Source organism: Rhinolophus hipposideros (assembly GCF_964194185.1).
Source record: "Rhinolophus hipposideros genome assembly, chromosome: 3".
NCBI lineage: Eukaryota > Metazoa > Chordata > Mammalia > Chiroptera > Rhinolophidae > Rhinolophus > Rhinolophus hipposideros.
Window position 1 is genome coordinate 13,067,537 of NC_138049.1, and position 16,936 is coordinate 13,084,472.

The 16,936-nt window shown below is 36.0% G+C and overlaps 1 protein-coding gene across 16 annotated transcripts in view; it reads left to right on the top strand.

The window, feature by feature from the left end:
• Positions 1–16,936, top strand: part of SYNE1 (spectrin repeat containing nuclear envelope protein 1) — a gene marked incomplete at its 5' end in the record, with an annotated part of 420,585 nt that overhangs the window by 122,949 nt on the left and 280,700 nt on the right. For 14 of the 16 annotated variants that reach the window (XM_081044694.1, XM_081044699.1, XM_081044700.1 and 11 more), the window contains 5 exons: positions 7,825–7,937; positions 8,498–8,666; positions 13,852–13,948; positions 14,698–14,900; positions 16,650–16,814. In XM_081044694.1, the coding sequence (XP_080900820.1) occupies positions 7,825–7,937; positions 8,498–8,666; positions 13,852–13,948; positions 14,698–14,900; positions 16,650–16,814 (747 nt within the window). Of the gene's footprint in view, positions 1–7,824; positions 7,938–8,277; positions 8,440–8,497; positions 8,667–13,851; positions 13,949–14,697; positions 14,901–16,649; positions 16,815–16,936 lie in introns of those variants that run through there. The other 2 variants (XM_081044689.1, XM_081044690.1) reach the window with 2 other exon arrangements.

Below are 16,936 nucleotides of genomic sequence, written 5' to 3' on the forward strand. Positions count from 1 at the left end.
ACAGAACTCCCTAGTATCTGCCTCTCAGATGAGAACATGACTTTGTAGTCTGCTCCTGGGCCATATCCATGCTGAGATTCCCAGTATATTAAAACTATGGTAAAATGCTAAAACAGAGCTACACAAATAATGCCACTTTAACATTTGCAATTCACCATAATGTTTCATACAAACGAAATCGCCTTAGTGTTTTAAATCAAATGAAGAATGTATAATGATGATGGGTTAGATGTGTCAACTCAGCAGGTATGCACAGTAGAGGGCCTACTATGTGTCAGGTTTGGCACTGGGGAAACTGGTGAGGGGGCCTCCAGTGTAGAGGATTGAGAAACAGCATGTGTTTGTTGTTTATCTAACAGACCTAAATCCTACTGAAATGCTCCACCATAGAGAAAAAATGTCCTATGATATTAACTGCGCTACTTATTAGGCAATGAGATTTAGCAGAAATAGTATTCATGGTACACTCTAGGCAGCAACAGCCCCTCATGGAGAATGAATTTTAAATTGGACGGCACACATGCTGTCAGTGATGCTATGATTCCACGCTCCTCCTGACTCTTCTGGCTCCCTGGAGAGAGGGACCCCGTGCCAGCCACAAAGTGTGCAGCCAGAACCATCTCTGCCAAAGTGCAGTAAACAACCATAAAAGCCAGAAATGAAGTGGCGCGGGGAGAGGAAAGGGGTAGGAGTCAGAGACGATGGTTATCTGAGACTGAAAACCAGAAAGGACTGTACTAAGAGCTAGGGAATACGATGAGGAGACCACAGGGAGTGAGCAAAGGCAGGCAGGGGCTAAGATTCAAGGCAAATCTCCAGAATGATCTTTTTACTAGGTAGAAACTTTTAGGAGGTCTGGGCACCAGGACTTAAAGTAGTAGAGTCATAAAACTGTGCAATTGTCAATGATAAGACCAATTCTCATTCATTCAAAATATATTTATTAGTTGCCTATAAGAAGCTAAGGTTTGGAGATGTGAGAAATTTGAATGATGGTTAAGATAACTAAAATTCTAGGTTTCCTCAATAGCAGAAAAATCAGCCCATCTGTTTGGTATCCGTTGCTCTGCTCTGGTATATTGTGTTCACTTGAAAATGCAAACAGCTGATAAAAGTGTAATATAGGAATCATTAATACATGAGCAAGAATGTTTGAGAATATTATCTCTCCATCCCAATCTAAAAGTAATTATAGTGTGTGCCATGAAAACTTAAATATACTACCAAGACCTAGAATTCTTGATTTTCTGCATTCTTTACATCTTTTTTTAAAATATAACACATGACAATTTTTCATTACTTAGTACATAAGCAGTTTTTGAAAATTGAATTCAGATAACTTTTAAAATACAATTTTTCAAGGAGTTCACTTTATGAGTGGTTCTTTTTTACTATTTATTTTTTTAATTAATTTACATGTATGTGGAAGCATACTTATTCTGGAAAACAAAGTGCCCCTCTATTATCTCTTCTATTTTTCAGATACCTTAATGCTCAGTATCCAGAAAGATAGCAATAATCATAGCTAACTATAATTGAGATTTTAGCCATGTTTCAGTCCTAAGTACTTAATTTTGCTAAGCACATAACATTCAGGGTGTGAAATAGGTATTATTACTCTCATTTTGCAAATAAGTAAACTTCAGGCACAAAAAGGTTATCTGGCTTGCCAAAGGTCCCATAGCTGATAATCCAGGTTGTTTTAAGCACCAAACTTCAACTGTGCCCACAAAACTGTGCATATAATACATGTAGAGTGATTTAACCTCCTTGTAGTATTGCTTTGACAAAGTAAGTTTGTCAGTCTGAAGGAATAATGAGAATAGTCATCAGACTACCCATCCTTACGGCAGTCATCCACCTTACCTAGGTCACTTTCCTTCCTTTCCTGGAGATTTTATTTCCTGGATGACAACACATGCCATTATTCTTAATACCTTCCCTAATCCATAGATGATCTTTCCATTTTCTTGGCCTCTCAGTTTCTTGACCTCCTTTCTCCCAATGATCCTGTTCTTTACCCCACCCTAGCCACTAACTGCAAAGGCAAAGACCAGAACTTGTCATCACCAGGAACTGAAACCCCACCACAATCTCTTCTTCAAGCACCTCTGGCCAGGAAAAACTTGCCCCATTGCCAAGTCTTAATTTCCTCTGTGCCCTGTGATCCATTGATCCTATGGCCATTTTACTGCTTTGTATCCTGTTCCTGCCATCAGTTCCCTTCGTATTTTGCTTAAATTCAATACTCAGTCCTTAAAAGCACCCTTTGTCTATATACCCTCACCACCTTGTCCAGGTCTCTCTCTGTTCTACTCTCCTGGCTAAAACACAACCCTAGTTAAAGCCAACTCTCTGCCTACTTCCTGCCCACACACATATAGCTGACTGTGGCTAGAGAAAAACACTCTCCCAGGCACAGTGACTAACCCAAGTGGGCCCTTAATGCAGCCTGACACTCCAAAGGCTTTTCCCAGCCCCATTCTCTCTCCATCTTGGGGACAACTATTTCCTACCTTGTCTCTTCAATCCTTCCACACCTCCTCCCCCAACCTTACTCTTAGCTGATGGCACTGCTTCCTATTTCTCTGAGAAAAGAATTTCCACAAGCTCCCACGACCACATCAACCCACATACATGCATCTGTGCCTGCATACTCCGTCTTCACTTCTGTTACTATGGGTGAACCATCTGTGCTCCGAGGGAAGGCCAACCCCTCCACATGTGCACTAGATGCCGTCCTCCCATCTCTTTTCCAGGAGACAATTTCTATAGTTCTTCCATTCTTTATTGTTTTCTGTTTTTGTTTTTTCTCTCTCTCTTTTTGCTGGATTTTCCCCCTCCACGTTAAGTATGCTGTTATTTCTCTCATTTTAAAAAAAGTCTCTTTCTTAACCATGCTTCCCTTCCAGCTACTGTCCAACTTTCCCCTTTCCTTTTACAACAGCAAAGCTCTTTGAAGGAGTTGTCTATGCTTCATTTTGGTTTCAAAATTCTCCTCTCCCATTCTTTCTAGAACTGTTCCAATGAAGTGTTCTTTAGCCATGCTTTCCATCTCAAGGAGGGTTCTCCTTGACCCTCTCTCAGTTCTCATCTTACATCCCCCATCAGAATCATTTTGCATAGTTATTCTTTCATCCTTGAAACACTTTCTTTATTTGGTTTCCTAGTTTTCTTTCTACTCCTCTAGCTACACCTTTCTAGTTGTTCTACAAATATTTATTATGTGATTTCTATGTGCAAAGCGATGTCCTAGGCATTTGTGATGCACCTTATAAGCAAAACAGACAAAAAAATCCCTACTCTTAGGTCACTTATCTTCTAGTGGAAGGAGGATGATGAGAAATAATAAACATAATAAATAAATGTTAGATCAGAAAGTAAAAGGACAGGAAGTATTAGGTGGTGTTGCAATTTGAGTAGGGTAATCAATGAAACCTTCCTGAAAAGATGACATCAAATAAGCATATTCCCACCTCAAGGCCATTGTCTGTGCCATCATTCTGGAATGTTCTCTCCCCTTGACCTGAAATATTCTCCCACTGATATTCCCATTATATTATTCTTCATTTCCTTTGAACCTTTATTGAAATGTTACCTCTTAGCCAACACTTTCTTGGTCATGTCTTTAAAATTACAACTCCTTACCCCCTTCTCTGTTCAATTTTTCTCTTTAGCATTTATCTTCATCTTAACTGCTATTTTAGTTATTTATTGTATTTATTGCTTGGTATCCTGCACTGTTATGTCACCTTTGTAAGAGGAAGGGTTATGTTTGTTTTTTGACTCTTGTATCCCTAGCTCCTAAAAATGGTTTTAGAAATATTCAGCCTTCCAAATTTTTAATTGGGCCAGTATTCTCCATTCGTACTTTCTAAGAATTTGTCCACTTTACTAAGTTTTCAAAATCATTGGCATAAAATATAAAATTGTTCAAAATACTCTATTTTTTGGTAATTTTTCTGTGCCTAAATAGTAAAGCCCCTAGTTTTACCTAATATTGTTTCATTGTACCTTCTCACTTCCCTTAATTGCACTTTTGGCATTGTTGATTTTCTCTGTCATGTCCTAATCATCTTTGGCCATCCACTTTCTTACCAGAGGAATGGTATTATCACTTTTTCAACAGTATCACTCTGGCTGCTGTGTGAGAATAGATGGCGTTAGGGAAAGAAGGGTAGGAGCCAGTGAACCAGCCTCAATAGTCTCAGTAATCCAGGTAGACTAGCTAGAATCAGTGTGGGAGTCGTATAGATGAGGGGAAATGGTCAGATTCTGAATATATTTTGAGGACAGAGCAAAGAGAATTTTCAGCATTAGGTATTGATTGTGAAGGAAGGGGAATCATACATGACACTGATTTTTGGACTAAACAACTAGAAAATGGAGTTTTCACAAGGAGAAACAATGAAGCAAGTTTGGGGGGAAAGATCAGAGGTTCAGTTGGGGAATGAGACTTTTTCGCATTCAAGTGGAATACGACGTGGGACTAGAAGAAAAGAAACAGGAGCTCAGGACAAGAGGATAAGCTGGAGATAAATATTCAGAATCATTGGCATATACAGGGATGTTTAAATCTCTAAGACTAGAGAAATTCAACAAGGAAGGATAGACAGAGAAGAGAAAAGGATCAGAACTGAGCCCCGAGGGAACCCAATATTAAGAGATCAAAGAATAAAGATGAACCAGCCAAAGACCCTGAGAAAGAACAGTCAATGAAGTAGGCAGGAATCCAGCTACTGTGCTGTCTTAGAAACAAAAGGCAGCAGTATATCAGGATAAGGTATTTTCAGTAGAATGGCTAATGATCTTTTTAAAATGCAGTTCAGTTCATTTCATCTCTCTACTCAAAACTCCCAACTGGCTTCCATCTACTCAAAATAAACACCAAAAATTCTTACAAAGACCCATGAGGCCCACAGATGAGCAGCCCTTTCCCTTCTGCTTCCTCCCTCACCCATAACCTGCTATCCCAATTGTCCCCTTTGGTCCATCTTAGTCCCTAGAAGAGTGGGGTATGCTGTTAACTCCAACAGCCACGCAGATTTGTCAGTTTCTCCTTGTAGTTTCCTAAGTTTTGCTTTATATATTTATACGCTTACCAGGTATGTTCAAGTTCAGAATTAATATATCTTCCAGTAAATTGAAAGTTTCATCTTAAGCAGTTAACTTACAATGATTTCTGTTATGAAATCTAATACCAATATACTTATCCTAGCTTCCTTTGATTAGTATTTGCCGGGCATGTTGTTTTCTATTCTATTCATTTCAACCTATGTATGTTCTTAATGTGTAGATGTATCTCTTGTAAGAAGCAGATGGTCATGTTTTATTTGGTTCTGTTTTATCTGTTTTATCTGACAATCTCTGCCTTTTAACTAGTGGATTTATAGTGTATCCACATTTATTTATAATTATTGATAAAGTTGAATTTTTTGCTACTGTCTGACTATGCTCCCTATTTACTCGACTTCCTTCACCACCCCCTCCCCTACCTTCTTGCTATTTATAAGTTGACTGAAGGGTTTTTGTTTGTTTGTTCATTTACTCGCCTATTTTTCTTATTCTATGTTTTACCCTCTACTTGTCTTAATATTATAAACTCTAGTTTAATAGTATGTTTGCCCTTGGAATTATGCTATAGATTCTTAACAAAATTGAAAGTTAAGCCATATCTTCCCCTCCTCTTAATCAATATAAAGAATTAACACTTTAACCTTTAACATTCTCTTCCTGACAAGCAAACTGTTGTTGTCAAGTATTAAATTACTCGTATTTTTCTTTTTTTTTATTTTTATTTTTTATTTTTTATTTTTTTTGTATTTTTCTAACAGTATACATTTGTTGTTTCTGCTGATTCTCACAAATAGTGACTTGTTTCGTGTGCTTGGCGATTTTTGCTTTCCTCCCCCTGTATTTACATTTGCTACCAAGCAGGCCCACACCAGCCCTCTTTGAGGGTTCTGACTAAAGGTAGGAGTTCCCGTTTCAGTGTTCGCACCTTATTCAAGTTCCAAGACAAAATCTCCTGCAGCAAAGCTTTAGGTACTTGCTTGGAACGATCAGCGTTTTCAATTTGTTTTTGCTCACAGCTCTGTGATTCGGTTCAGGGTCCTGAACGGGAGACTTAAGAGATTTCACTGACTTCCCATGAGCTCCCCAGTGAATTCAAGTCATATGCTGTGCTCAGCGTCTGGGTATTGTACATTGAGACGGTCTTTCCAGAGAACCTAGCGACGTCATGCCAGCTGTAGTTTCTTTCATCACATGTTTGAAACCGTTTTTGTTTGTTGTGATATCTTGTCAGGATCTTTTCAATGAAGTAGATACTTAAAAGTACAATAGGGAAAGCTTCTTAGAAGGCAGCTGAACATTTGGGTGTTCCAGTACAGGCACACATCGCCACCCATACAGTAACACAGTCACACGCAGCACATGAGAGCTGGGTGTGGTGGTAGCCCTAGTTGGCTCTGCAGTCCCTTGGAGGAGTCCCAGCCAAGATCATTTGCTGTAGAAATGTGTCTGGATGATATAAAGGAGAGAGAGAACAACTAAAACACTCACAGTCAGTAGCTGCTCTAGGAGAGTCCTCCGTCCTCTTAACCAGCTTGGCTGCCTGTAGTGCCCTCTTTCCGGGCAAGAGAAGCTTGTGAATATCTGTGCAGTTACTTCGAGATTAAAAGCAGCTCAAAGCATAGTTCATAGTAAAATGTATCAGGATATAAATGGTTTGGCCCTGGCTTTTTCTACAATGCAAAGATTAATCCCACCCAAATTAATTTTACTTACATGAGCAAATACATATGCCTCGAACATTTTAATTTATGAGCACCTTCATTTCCTAACCCCCCCCCCATCAAGTGTTTCTCTTACAGCTGTAGGCTGTTTTTTGCTTCTATTTTCTCCAATTAATCCACTAAATCTTGGTGTGAGAGAAACAATATTAATTTAAATGTATCATTCTGGTGGGCTAATGTGTCTTACTTGTTAGCAAGTGTCAAGTACGGATCCTGCTATTAGAAGCAAATTAAACTGTAGAAAATATGGCAGGAATCTCCTCTCGCTTCTCTCTTTCTTTGTTTCTATGTGAGAAATTGGCTAGGACTTGTGATATTCATGTAAGTCTTTATATAAATAAGTCTGTTGACAGTGAAAAGCTCAGAAAACAAATCAAGGGAGATTCAAATGAATCTAACTAAATTCATAATTTAGTTAGATTCAAGTGAATCTAACTAAATTATGGAGCTCTATGTAGCCTACAAAGAATATTTATAAACATCACACATGATATCTTTGGGACCTTCCCTGTGCTTGATTGAAATGTTCTAACCATAAGGGTATTCTCTTAATTTATTGTAATATAATTGACTTACTTTGGACGACAAACAAATATCGCTATGCTAGCTTGCGTGCATTCAAAACAAAAAGAGTCTAATATTTTACCATTAAAGGGTTAAATTAGTTATGCTTAGTTTTAAGCTTTTAAAAATCAGCATATCTAAAATTCAAGGAAAGAGAGAAATACCAAATCATTTTATAGCCGTAATTGCATTTTCCTTTGGACCATGTATGTACCTTTAAAATGTGTGAATGCATTGCTGTGCAAGTGTCATGTGTGTTTAAAGATGCCATAATTATTAGATGTGGCTCTAGCACAGGGCTCCTGTACAAGGTACAGGCTTTTGATAGTCACCAAACTGCATATGGATGTGGCAGCAGGATAAAATTGTGGAATACATTGACTCATCGGTAACAGGCTGAAAATTATGCTTCTTAGCCTCCTGTGAATATGTTTCCTCATTTTTTTTTTAAATTGTATCTTAGGATCTGCTTCAAAACACAGATGCCCACAAAAGAGCCTTCCATGAAATCTATCGGACCAGGTCTGTCAACGGGATCCCAGTGCCACCTGATCAATTAGAAGACATGGCCGAGAGGTAAGAGAATAGCTGTTTTTAAATGAAGTCTCTTTTTAAAATGCTCCGTGGATGCTTTTTCCATTTCTTTTCTTTTTAATGAATTGATTCTATTTTTTTTTCTTTTTTTCTTTTTACAGAAAGGCTTACATTTGGTACAATAAAACTGGGCTCCCGTAGCATAGGCTTAAGAATGCCAACATTCTAATATAGTATTAATTAAAAAGAGTAAACCTGAATGTACCCAGAGCCGGGAAATCACAGAAATGGTTTCTTCAGAGGCTGTGTTTTTATTCAGCACTGTGAGGAACATTATGTAATATTTCAAAAACAGCTTATAAAAGAAACAGATGAGAGATGTGTTGGCAGGAGAAAGAACTCAATCAAAGACTTCAGTCAATCATGATTTGCCTTTAAACCCAGAGCTAGAAAAGGAATTGGCTCTCCAGATAGTGACTGATCAGTCCGAGTTGAGAAGACCTGGTACCTGCATCCTATTTAACACTGACGTGTAACAGGTTAAGTAAGCACCGTTCTGTTACTATTAGTTACATTCTGGAAACTTTGTGTTTTATTTCTAGGTTTCATTTTGTGTCCTCCACGTCAGAACTACACTTAATGAAAATGGAATTTCTGGAATTAAAGTACCGTCTGCTCTCACTGCTGGTTCTTGCAGAATCAAAGCTGAAGTCTTGGATCATCAAGTACGGGAGGAGAGAGTCTGTGGAGCTGCTTCTGCAAAGCTACATTGTAAGTCTCCCAGGTGCCTTCCTAGAGATGAGGGGACCCTTAGGTTTAGCCTTTAACACCTACTAGTTGATTTGACACTGGTATTTTAATCTTGAATTTAAACATGAAGGGGCCAGTGTGTTAAATGATTTGATATGTTTGTGAGCTTTCCACAACAATCTGAAATATGCACTTGCATTCTTTGGAAGTATAGGAGGTTTCACTGCATGAATCATACTGAACCACTGAGATTGACTTTATTGCTTAAAACCAAAGTTTTTGCATTGTACATGCCCATGACTGTGATTGTGAGCTCACCATGGAAACAGAGTTAATATGCTTCAACATTATCTTCATGTCTTCTAAAATCCAATCATGAGTAGTTTAGGACAATGGAGAATTGAATTGTCCTAAACTGTTTTTTAGCTTAGGTCCAGCATGTCTTTTTTATGGCTTTCCCCTGAGCTTCATTGATTTTTATGTGCATCTAGGAAAAGTAAAATTTTGACTATAAACCTCTCTACCAATTTAATTTTTAAAGATTATCTTTTATTGTGGGCTATCTATCTATCTATCTATGTACATATGTACATAGAATAGTAGCCTGTATTAATGAATGGATTAATATTAATGAAGTTGTTCTGTAAGTAGCAGTTTTAATTTATGTATAATCAGGAAATTATAATTATTAAAGAGAGTTTATTTCTCTTACTTAAACATTCATCTCCCCAAAATGTATTAGCAATACAAATTTACTTGCAAAATCACTGTTAATAGGGCATCTCAGTTTTGTATTGTTCCATTTATGTTTAATCACAAATTCTAAATGATAAATTAATGAATTTAAAATCTAAGCCCACTGTGACCTGACTAGTCACAGTGACTTTGTAACGGGTATGAAAGAACACTTATTGAGACCATGTCTCTACTGAAGCATCCTAGAACCACAATATATTTTGCTACATTTTAATTTTATTTTCTAAGTGATAAATGAATAACATGCATTTGAAAAAAAAATTAACAGGTTTACAATAAAATCTTTCTCTAGATTTACTACAATTGTCTCAGAAACAATTGTCCAAAAATGTGAAGTCTGTTATATGGCCCCTTATTCATTTTTAATTATTTTGGAAAGTAATGAAAACTCCGTTTTTTTTAAATTCAAGTAATTACAAGTTCAAGTTCAATTAGTCTTTTAAATATTGAATACAAATATGAATTTATATTTGGGGGCTTAGTCATATCAAATGATACACTCTGAGCTCAGTAGGTAATTATGCAGGATCCGTCTTTGTTCTTGCTATTTAAGGACGGCCAATCAGATGGAAATGCCTAATGGGACTGTTGCGCCAGGTTAATGTTCCAACACAATGATATTAGTAATTCACTTTAAACTTCTCAAATAAAGGATATGTACATAGAGAGTCGTTACTACTGATAAAAAAGCAGTACTTTCTGCCTACTCCGTAAAGTAAAGAGAAGTTCACCAAACCGTTAATTTTAAACTGCTTCTTAGATCAAAATTATTTGTAAAATTGCTACTTGCCCAACAAAGATAGCAGGTGTTAATGAACATTTCCTAAATAGTCTTATCCCTTGGTGAAAAAATACCTACTTATCATTCATGCTTCTTTTCCCACAAGGGTTTTAAGGTATCTCTTGTTTAATAGTTTGGATAACTGTGGCATATTGAATGTTTCCCACGTGCCAAGTGTTTTGCATGTGTGAGCTCATCTCAGTGGTGACCCTGGGGGCTGTGTATTGTCAGTGTTCCACTGAGGCCACGGAGTCCTTGAGCGCTCCAGTCACAGGCTCCTTGTGGCACAGTTGGTAAGAAGTGGGGTCACAGTTTGAATCCACATCTTTCTGACTCAAAAGCCCTTCTTCTTAAGTACTGAAGTTCACCATCTGACAAAATTAACTGTGACAAATGATTTATTTTTTTAAACTGAAAAGACCAAATCACTAAAGCGATCTGTTGTAGCTTAGTGAATTAAAGAATGTAGCTCACATAAATTTGTTAGTTCCATTTAATGTTGGTCCATATTTGATAATATTTTCCATGTCCATACTGTACCCCATAAGTTACTATTATTTCTGTTTTAGGCAGCATGGCATCAGGGTGGGGAGGGTGAGGTGAAGGAGATTAAGGAAGCCTGGCCACTAGTCACAGAGAAATGTTTTGAATCATGGCTATTTAGAACCCATGTGACTTTATAAGTAACTTAATTTCTAGAAGACTTCATCTTTCCTTAGTTAATAATAATAATAATAATAATAATATAGAATAATAGGGACTTTTCTTAGGAGCAAAGACTGACACACTATTTTTCTCCTATCTTGCACCCCATAGAGCCTCTCTCATCCTTTTGGATTTTTCGGGTAAATCACTTTCTTTAGAACAGACTATTTCAAAGAGTGTGAACACTTTCAAATGAAATCATAAATCAGTTTCTTAAATGCAACTTTTTCCTTGGTTTCTAAAAAAAAAGAAATTGTAATGAGCCATATGCTGCTACATCATCTAATAACCAAAGTAATATTCAGGATGTATCATGATCATCTTTTCCTTAGACTGAATTCTCGATTTGATTTATACATCTGAAAAAAAAACAGATACTTTAAGTGTTAGAGAATTAGAGAATATGCTTCCTACTACTTCTTGTATAAGGTGTTCAGGTACATAGCTGATAAGTACTTGAGGAATTCTTGGACAATGCTTCATTAACTTAGGCCATGTGTTAGTGTTGCGAGGTCACATACTGTAATATAAATCAGAACCTGATTGGTTCTCACTGTCGGAATTGTTCTCAATGTGACCATACTAGTGAGCACAGCCTTCAATTTTACTATGGAAGAAATAGGGTCACCTTTCATTTTTCTTTTTTTTTTCACATACAAGAAAAGAAGAGCTCTTGGAATCGTGGGCTATGTGAATGTGACATAAGTGATACAAACGTTTATTATTTGTAATTGTTTTATTAATGTGCATAGGCAATTCTGATGAAACCATTCCTCAAAGTTGATTTTTAAAATCTTAAATTATCTGCTTTAACTCCCTGTAAGTGAAATGGATGAGATTTTAATTTATAACATCTATGTTTATCTTGTGAGAGTAGAAATACAGTCTCTTCTATTGAGATTGTGAATTTAGTGGTATAGAGGGGTATCTTATTTTTCTTGAAGTGCCACCAACTTTAAAAGTCTTTTGACTAACATGGCTTATTTGTTGACCTTGATAGCCAAATGGAAGTCTTATTTTGAAAGAAATAAACTAATTCTGTTACTATTATTTTAAACATGCATTTGTGTTTACTTTTCATTCTGAGAGATTGTCTCTAGATAGCTCACAGTCCAAAGGAGATTTAGTAGTCTTCCCGCTAAAGTGATTCTAATAGACAAAATAATTCATGTCACTAAGTGGATTTACTCAATATTCATTAAAAAGAACCAAAATAAATGAAACAATGAAAAATTAAAGTCAAAGATAAGGTGTCTTCCTTTAAAAATTAATTGCCTCATTTACCTCATAGAAAAGCTCAGAAATGCTTTAATGAATCCCTACAGTATTTATAATATTCTTAAAACATCCATTTCCCCTTGGACCAAAAATTAAACTTGGAAATAAACTTTTCTCTCTTCTTCATTTATCATTAATTTGTAAAGTAGTCTAGCAAAAACATATTTAAGCCTTTCCGTTGCATACAGGCACTATTTCCTATTTCTTTGACACAATTGTTTTCTGCCATTAGTGTCTTAAAATTTGTGCCCAAACTACATGGAGATTATTTTTTAAAACTTTCCCAGGTATATTTCTCTCTTCAGTTTCTTACATTGTCTTGAACATTAGGTATAATTTTCCATTTTTGATTGAATCAGGACTTTCTTATTCGGTTAAATTACTGAAAATTTGAATTGCATTAAATTACTCTGCCCCCAGTTAGGGAGCAGAGCGAGGTTAACGGAGTAGGCCATAAGACTAAATAATGAATTGACCAGACTGTTACGGGCTTATTTTATCCTCACACAAAAATAATGAAGCCTATCAAAGTTACTGAATAAAGTATTCATTATGGAACCCCTCATTCCAGGTAACTAACAGCTTTCTCTCCTCACTATTTCCCTGTAGAATAAATAGCTAACATATAAGTAAATGTTTTATACACATAAAATGATATGAAATATATTATTATGTAAATTTTAAATGTTGTCTTGAAATATGATGAACATTTATTAATAAAATTGAGGGATTCCTACGACATTGCTATATGAATAATTTTGCATCTGCACACAAGAATTTTGCATCTCCATATCAAGCATTCATCAGCATCCTTATTCAGGACTTTAGCTGGTTTTTGAAGGCTCATTTTGCATTTTATAATAATAACACTTATCAAGTGTTTTAGTGGGTTCAAATCATAAGAATTACGCCATTAAAAGAAATTAAAGTGCTTTTGGTGATATGTCGTTACCAATAATTACATTCATTTTCTACTTTAGAGAAGTAGGGATAATTTTTGAAACAGGAGTTATTTCACAATTCTTGGAATTAACAGTAATAAAATTTTTTGTGTGTTCTCAAGTTTGCGGTGTCCATTTGCTGATAGCGACCCTATTACATATGTAAATTACATTTCAATATACATATAGACATATCTTACCCGTAGTTTTTATACTAGGAAATAGAAACTGGAGATCATGGAGGACATGCCTGCAAAGTATGATTATTTAACATTTTTCTACTTGTAAACATTTTTGTACTTACTCTGTATTTTAAGGAAAGTGTTTGTGCTGTGTGCCATTTATTTATAATCTGACGTTCCCAGAGCCATCATTCACGAGGATTACTGTTCAAAGAGCAACAGAATCACACTGACAAAACACAGTGGGATACTTGATTGTGTTTTTCCAAATTTAGTGCTTTCTAAATGTTAGCCCAGGTTCTTTGGAGAAACTTCTAAACACAAACCCTTGGGTGGAGAAGAAATAGAATATTTTCTCAATTGAAGGGTGAGTTAGAATTAAAAGTGGAAACAATTCAGTTTGCAGAATAATCAAGTTATTTATGGCAATTGAATTTGATATTTTTAGGAAGAGCAAGGTTGAGCTTCATAAATTTGGGTAACATACCACATACTGAGGAAAACTGACTGGCATTTCTACATAAGCAGTATTTATTGTCTTCTAACCATTCCCCCTTTTCTAGTCTTTTATAGAAAACAGCAAGTTCTTTGAGCAATATGAAGTGACATACCAGATCTTGAAAGACACAGCTGAGATGTACGTCAAAGCCGATGGTTCAGGTAAAACTCATGACATAATTTGTTGCAGTGTTGAATACAGTAAAATGTAGAACCTACAGGTTTCTGTATGATCGAATCACTTTTTCTCTGCGGAATCTTTGTGTGATCATGCCATTGGCCTGGAGAATACATACTGGATTCACTCCCACTGACATTGTGCAATACTTAACCTGCACAATCATACTCGTGTGTGTGTGTGTGTGTGTGTGTGTGTGTGTGTGTCTATATCTGTGTATGATTTTCTAAGAGAGCAAAATAGCATTCATTTCATAAATTGCAATGAACTATAGCATTCGTGATTGATACTATGTATGTGTTCATCTATTTGAGTGTATATAAAATGTAAACAAATCCATATTTTGCCATGTATAATACGCTCCTTTGTATAACGTGCACCCACAAATTTGGCCCAAACGTTCAGAGAAATGGAATTAGTACTACCCATGTACTTTAATGCACATCCTTATTTTTCCCTCACAAATTTGGGCAAAAAAGGGTGCATTATACACCGCAAAATACAATATATGCCATTTATTGCATCCCATTTATCAGGAATTTTAAATACATTATCATCTTTAATCTTTATAAATACCTGTGAATAAAAAGTATTCCCAGCACTAACTGAAAGAAATTATAACATTGTATCTGTTGTGTTTATAATCTAAAGAAAAAATGATAGGCCTTAGAAAAAAAGGTATGGTGGATTTAAAATGTAAAATAAGGATTGTAATTTGTTTTCTCTGTTTCAGTGGAAGAAGCTGAGAATGTGATGAAATTCATGAATGAAACCACTGCCCAGTGGAGGAACCTCTCAGTAGAAGTAAGAAGTGTGAGGAGCATGCTGGAAGAAGTAATTGCTAACTGGGATCGATACGGAAATACTGTGGCTAGTCTTCAGGCTTGGCTAGAGGATGCTGAAAAAATGCTAAATCAATCAGAACATGCCAAAAAGGTAAGATTCCTTCTTCAAAAGGAAATGAGCACATGTACATTTAATTTTACTAAGCAATGTCACCCCAATAAACTTAATTTAAAAAAATCAAAAAATAAAAATATAGGAATGGTAAAAAAATAAGAGAATTTCACAGCATAGTGAACGCTCTAGGGAATGTTACATATTTGCAGATTTGACTCAAGAATTCTGAGTTTGCCTGAAAAGTTGCACTTTCAGGTTATCAAATTATTTTAAACTAAGAAATACACTGTTTTATAACAGTATGTTAGAACAGTTCCTTGTCCGGTTCCATGTTTGATTTTGCATTCAGAACAGTAACTGATGGAGGGACGGCCAAACCCAGTGGGCAGCAGAGGGCGCTATACTCACAATAAAGTCTGTAGGTGCTTGAAAGGGCTTGTCCAAGGCACTAGCCTCTGGATTTCCTAATTTAAGCAGAAAATAGCTTTGGCTAACGTAGTACTTAATCTGTGTAATGACATTCACCGGTTGAACAGATGGATCACCACACTTTTGTCTCTTTGGGTGTTCATTTTTGGATTTTAGCAACTCTCCGTCAAAAGTGTCGTTCTGAGTAGGAGAGATTTTACCCCCTCCCCCCATTACAGTTACGTATGTTTCTGTGCAAAAGTTACTGTTTAATGTCACTTACATTGAAAATAACATGAAATGGACTGATTTCTGTATATATACTTCGTAATAGGAGCCTGACATTTTCCCTTTTATATGTAAAAGATATTAAAATGCCGGGCTGCCATTAAGGAGTATAGTACATACATAAGAATTGCTGCTTGCCATCCAAGGTTGTTTCATCTGTTATTGTGTAATACAATTAGATGTATACTTTAAAAAATGTCTTACTGTTTTATGTTTCATTAGGTTAAATATTCTTGTGTAGCTGGCAGTGACAAGAATTGTACACCCATACAGATTTTGGCTTTTCCGATTAGGCCAGCAGCACCCTAGTAGATATCTTAATGTGTTAATTTCATCCAAGGAAACATAACCGCCAGAAACAGAAATGTTCTCATCTATTTATGGAGGAAGTCCTCCCACACATAGCTTATGAAGTGGATTTTGAATTATCTTTTGTTATCCCTGGTTTTTACTGTGGTGTATGTACACATACACACATGCACTTAACTTGAAATCAGGTGAAAAGTGCTTCATTGCCCACTGTGTAACCTTAAAAAAAACACAAGGAAGGATGTTACTGTTTTCAGTATTCTTGGCCCAGATATTTAATTTTTAAAAATTTTCCTGTGATGATTTTTCTCTATGATTGTTAATTATCTTGAATGTACTAGATTCAGGTTTTAAAATCAAAAGTAACAGGTCAAAAGTTTGTTTACAATTTCTTTAAGGAAGCTATATATTTTCCTGAAATAGTATGTCTTTTATATGACTCTGGCACTGGTATTTACTAGCCTGAAAATTATGGACAAGTCCATATGCTCACAGAAATTCAGTTTTTTCACCTGTAAAATAGGAATAACAGAAAATGTCTGTGTTTTGTTTTGTCTTCAGCAAAAGATATGGCATAGATGTTCTTATAAAAAGTCATAGCATTTCCAGTTCAGATATTTGGACCTCTTCGTTAACAATTAGCATTTTGAAAGAGATTTAAGGTTTACCTTAAAATTTGCACATATTTTAGAACAAAGATATTTCTCTTAGTCTGCTCTTTTTCATATCCTTTATAATTTGGTTTATGGTTTACAATAGTGTGCATTGTTTATTGTTCAGGATTTTTTCCGAAATTTGCCTCATTGGATACAGCAACACACTGCCATGAATGATGCTGGCAATTTTCTAATTGAAACATGTGATGAGCTGGTTTCCCGTGATCTTAAACAGCAATTATTACTGCTAAATGGGCGATGGAGGGAGTTGTTTATGGAAGTCAAGCAAGTATGTCTTTCAAATCTATGTATGCTTAGAACGTGCATGTGTTGTAAATGTGATAAATAGTCGGTTTAGAGACCACTTTATTATTACAGCACCAGGCTTATTAAGGCAGAGTACAGATGTGT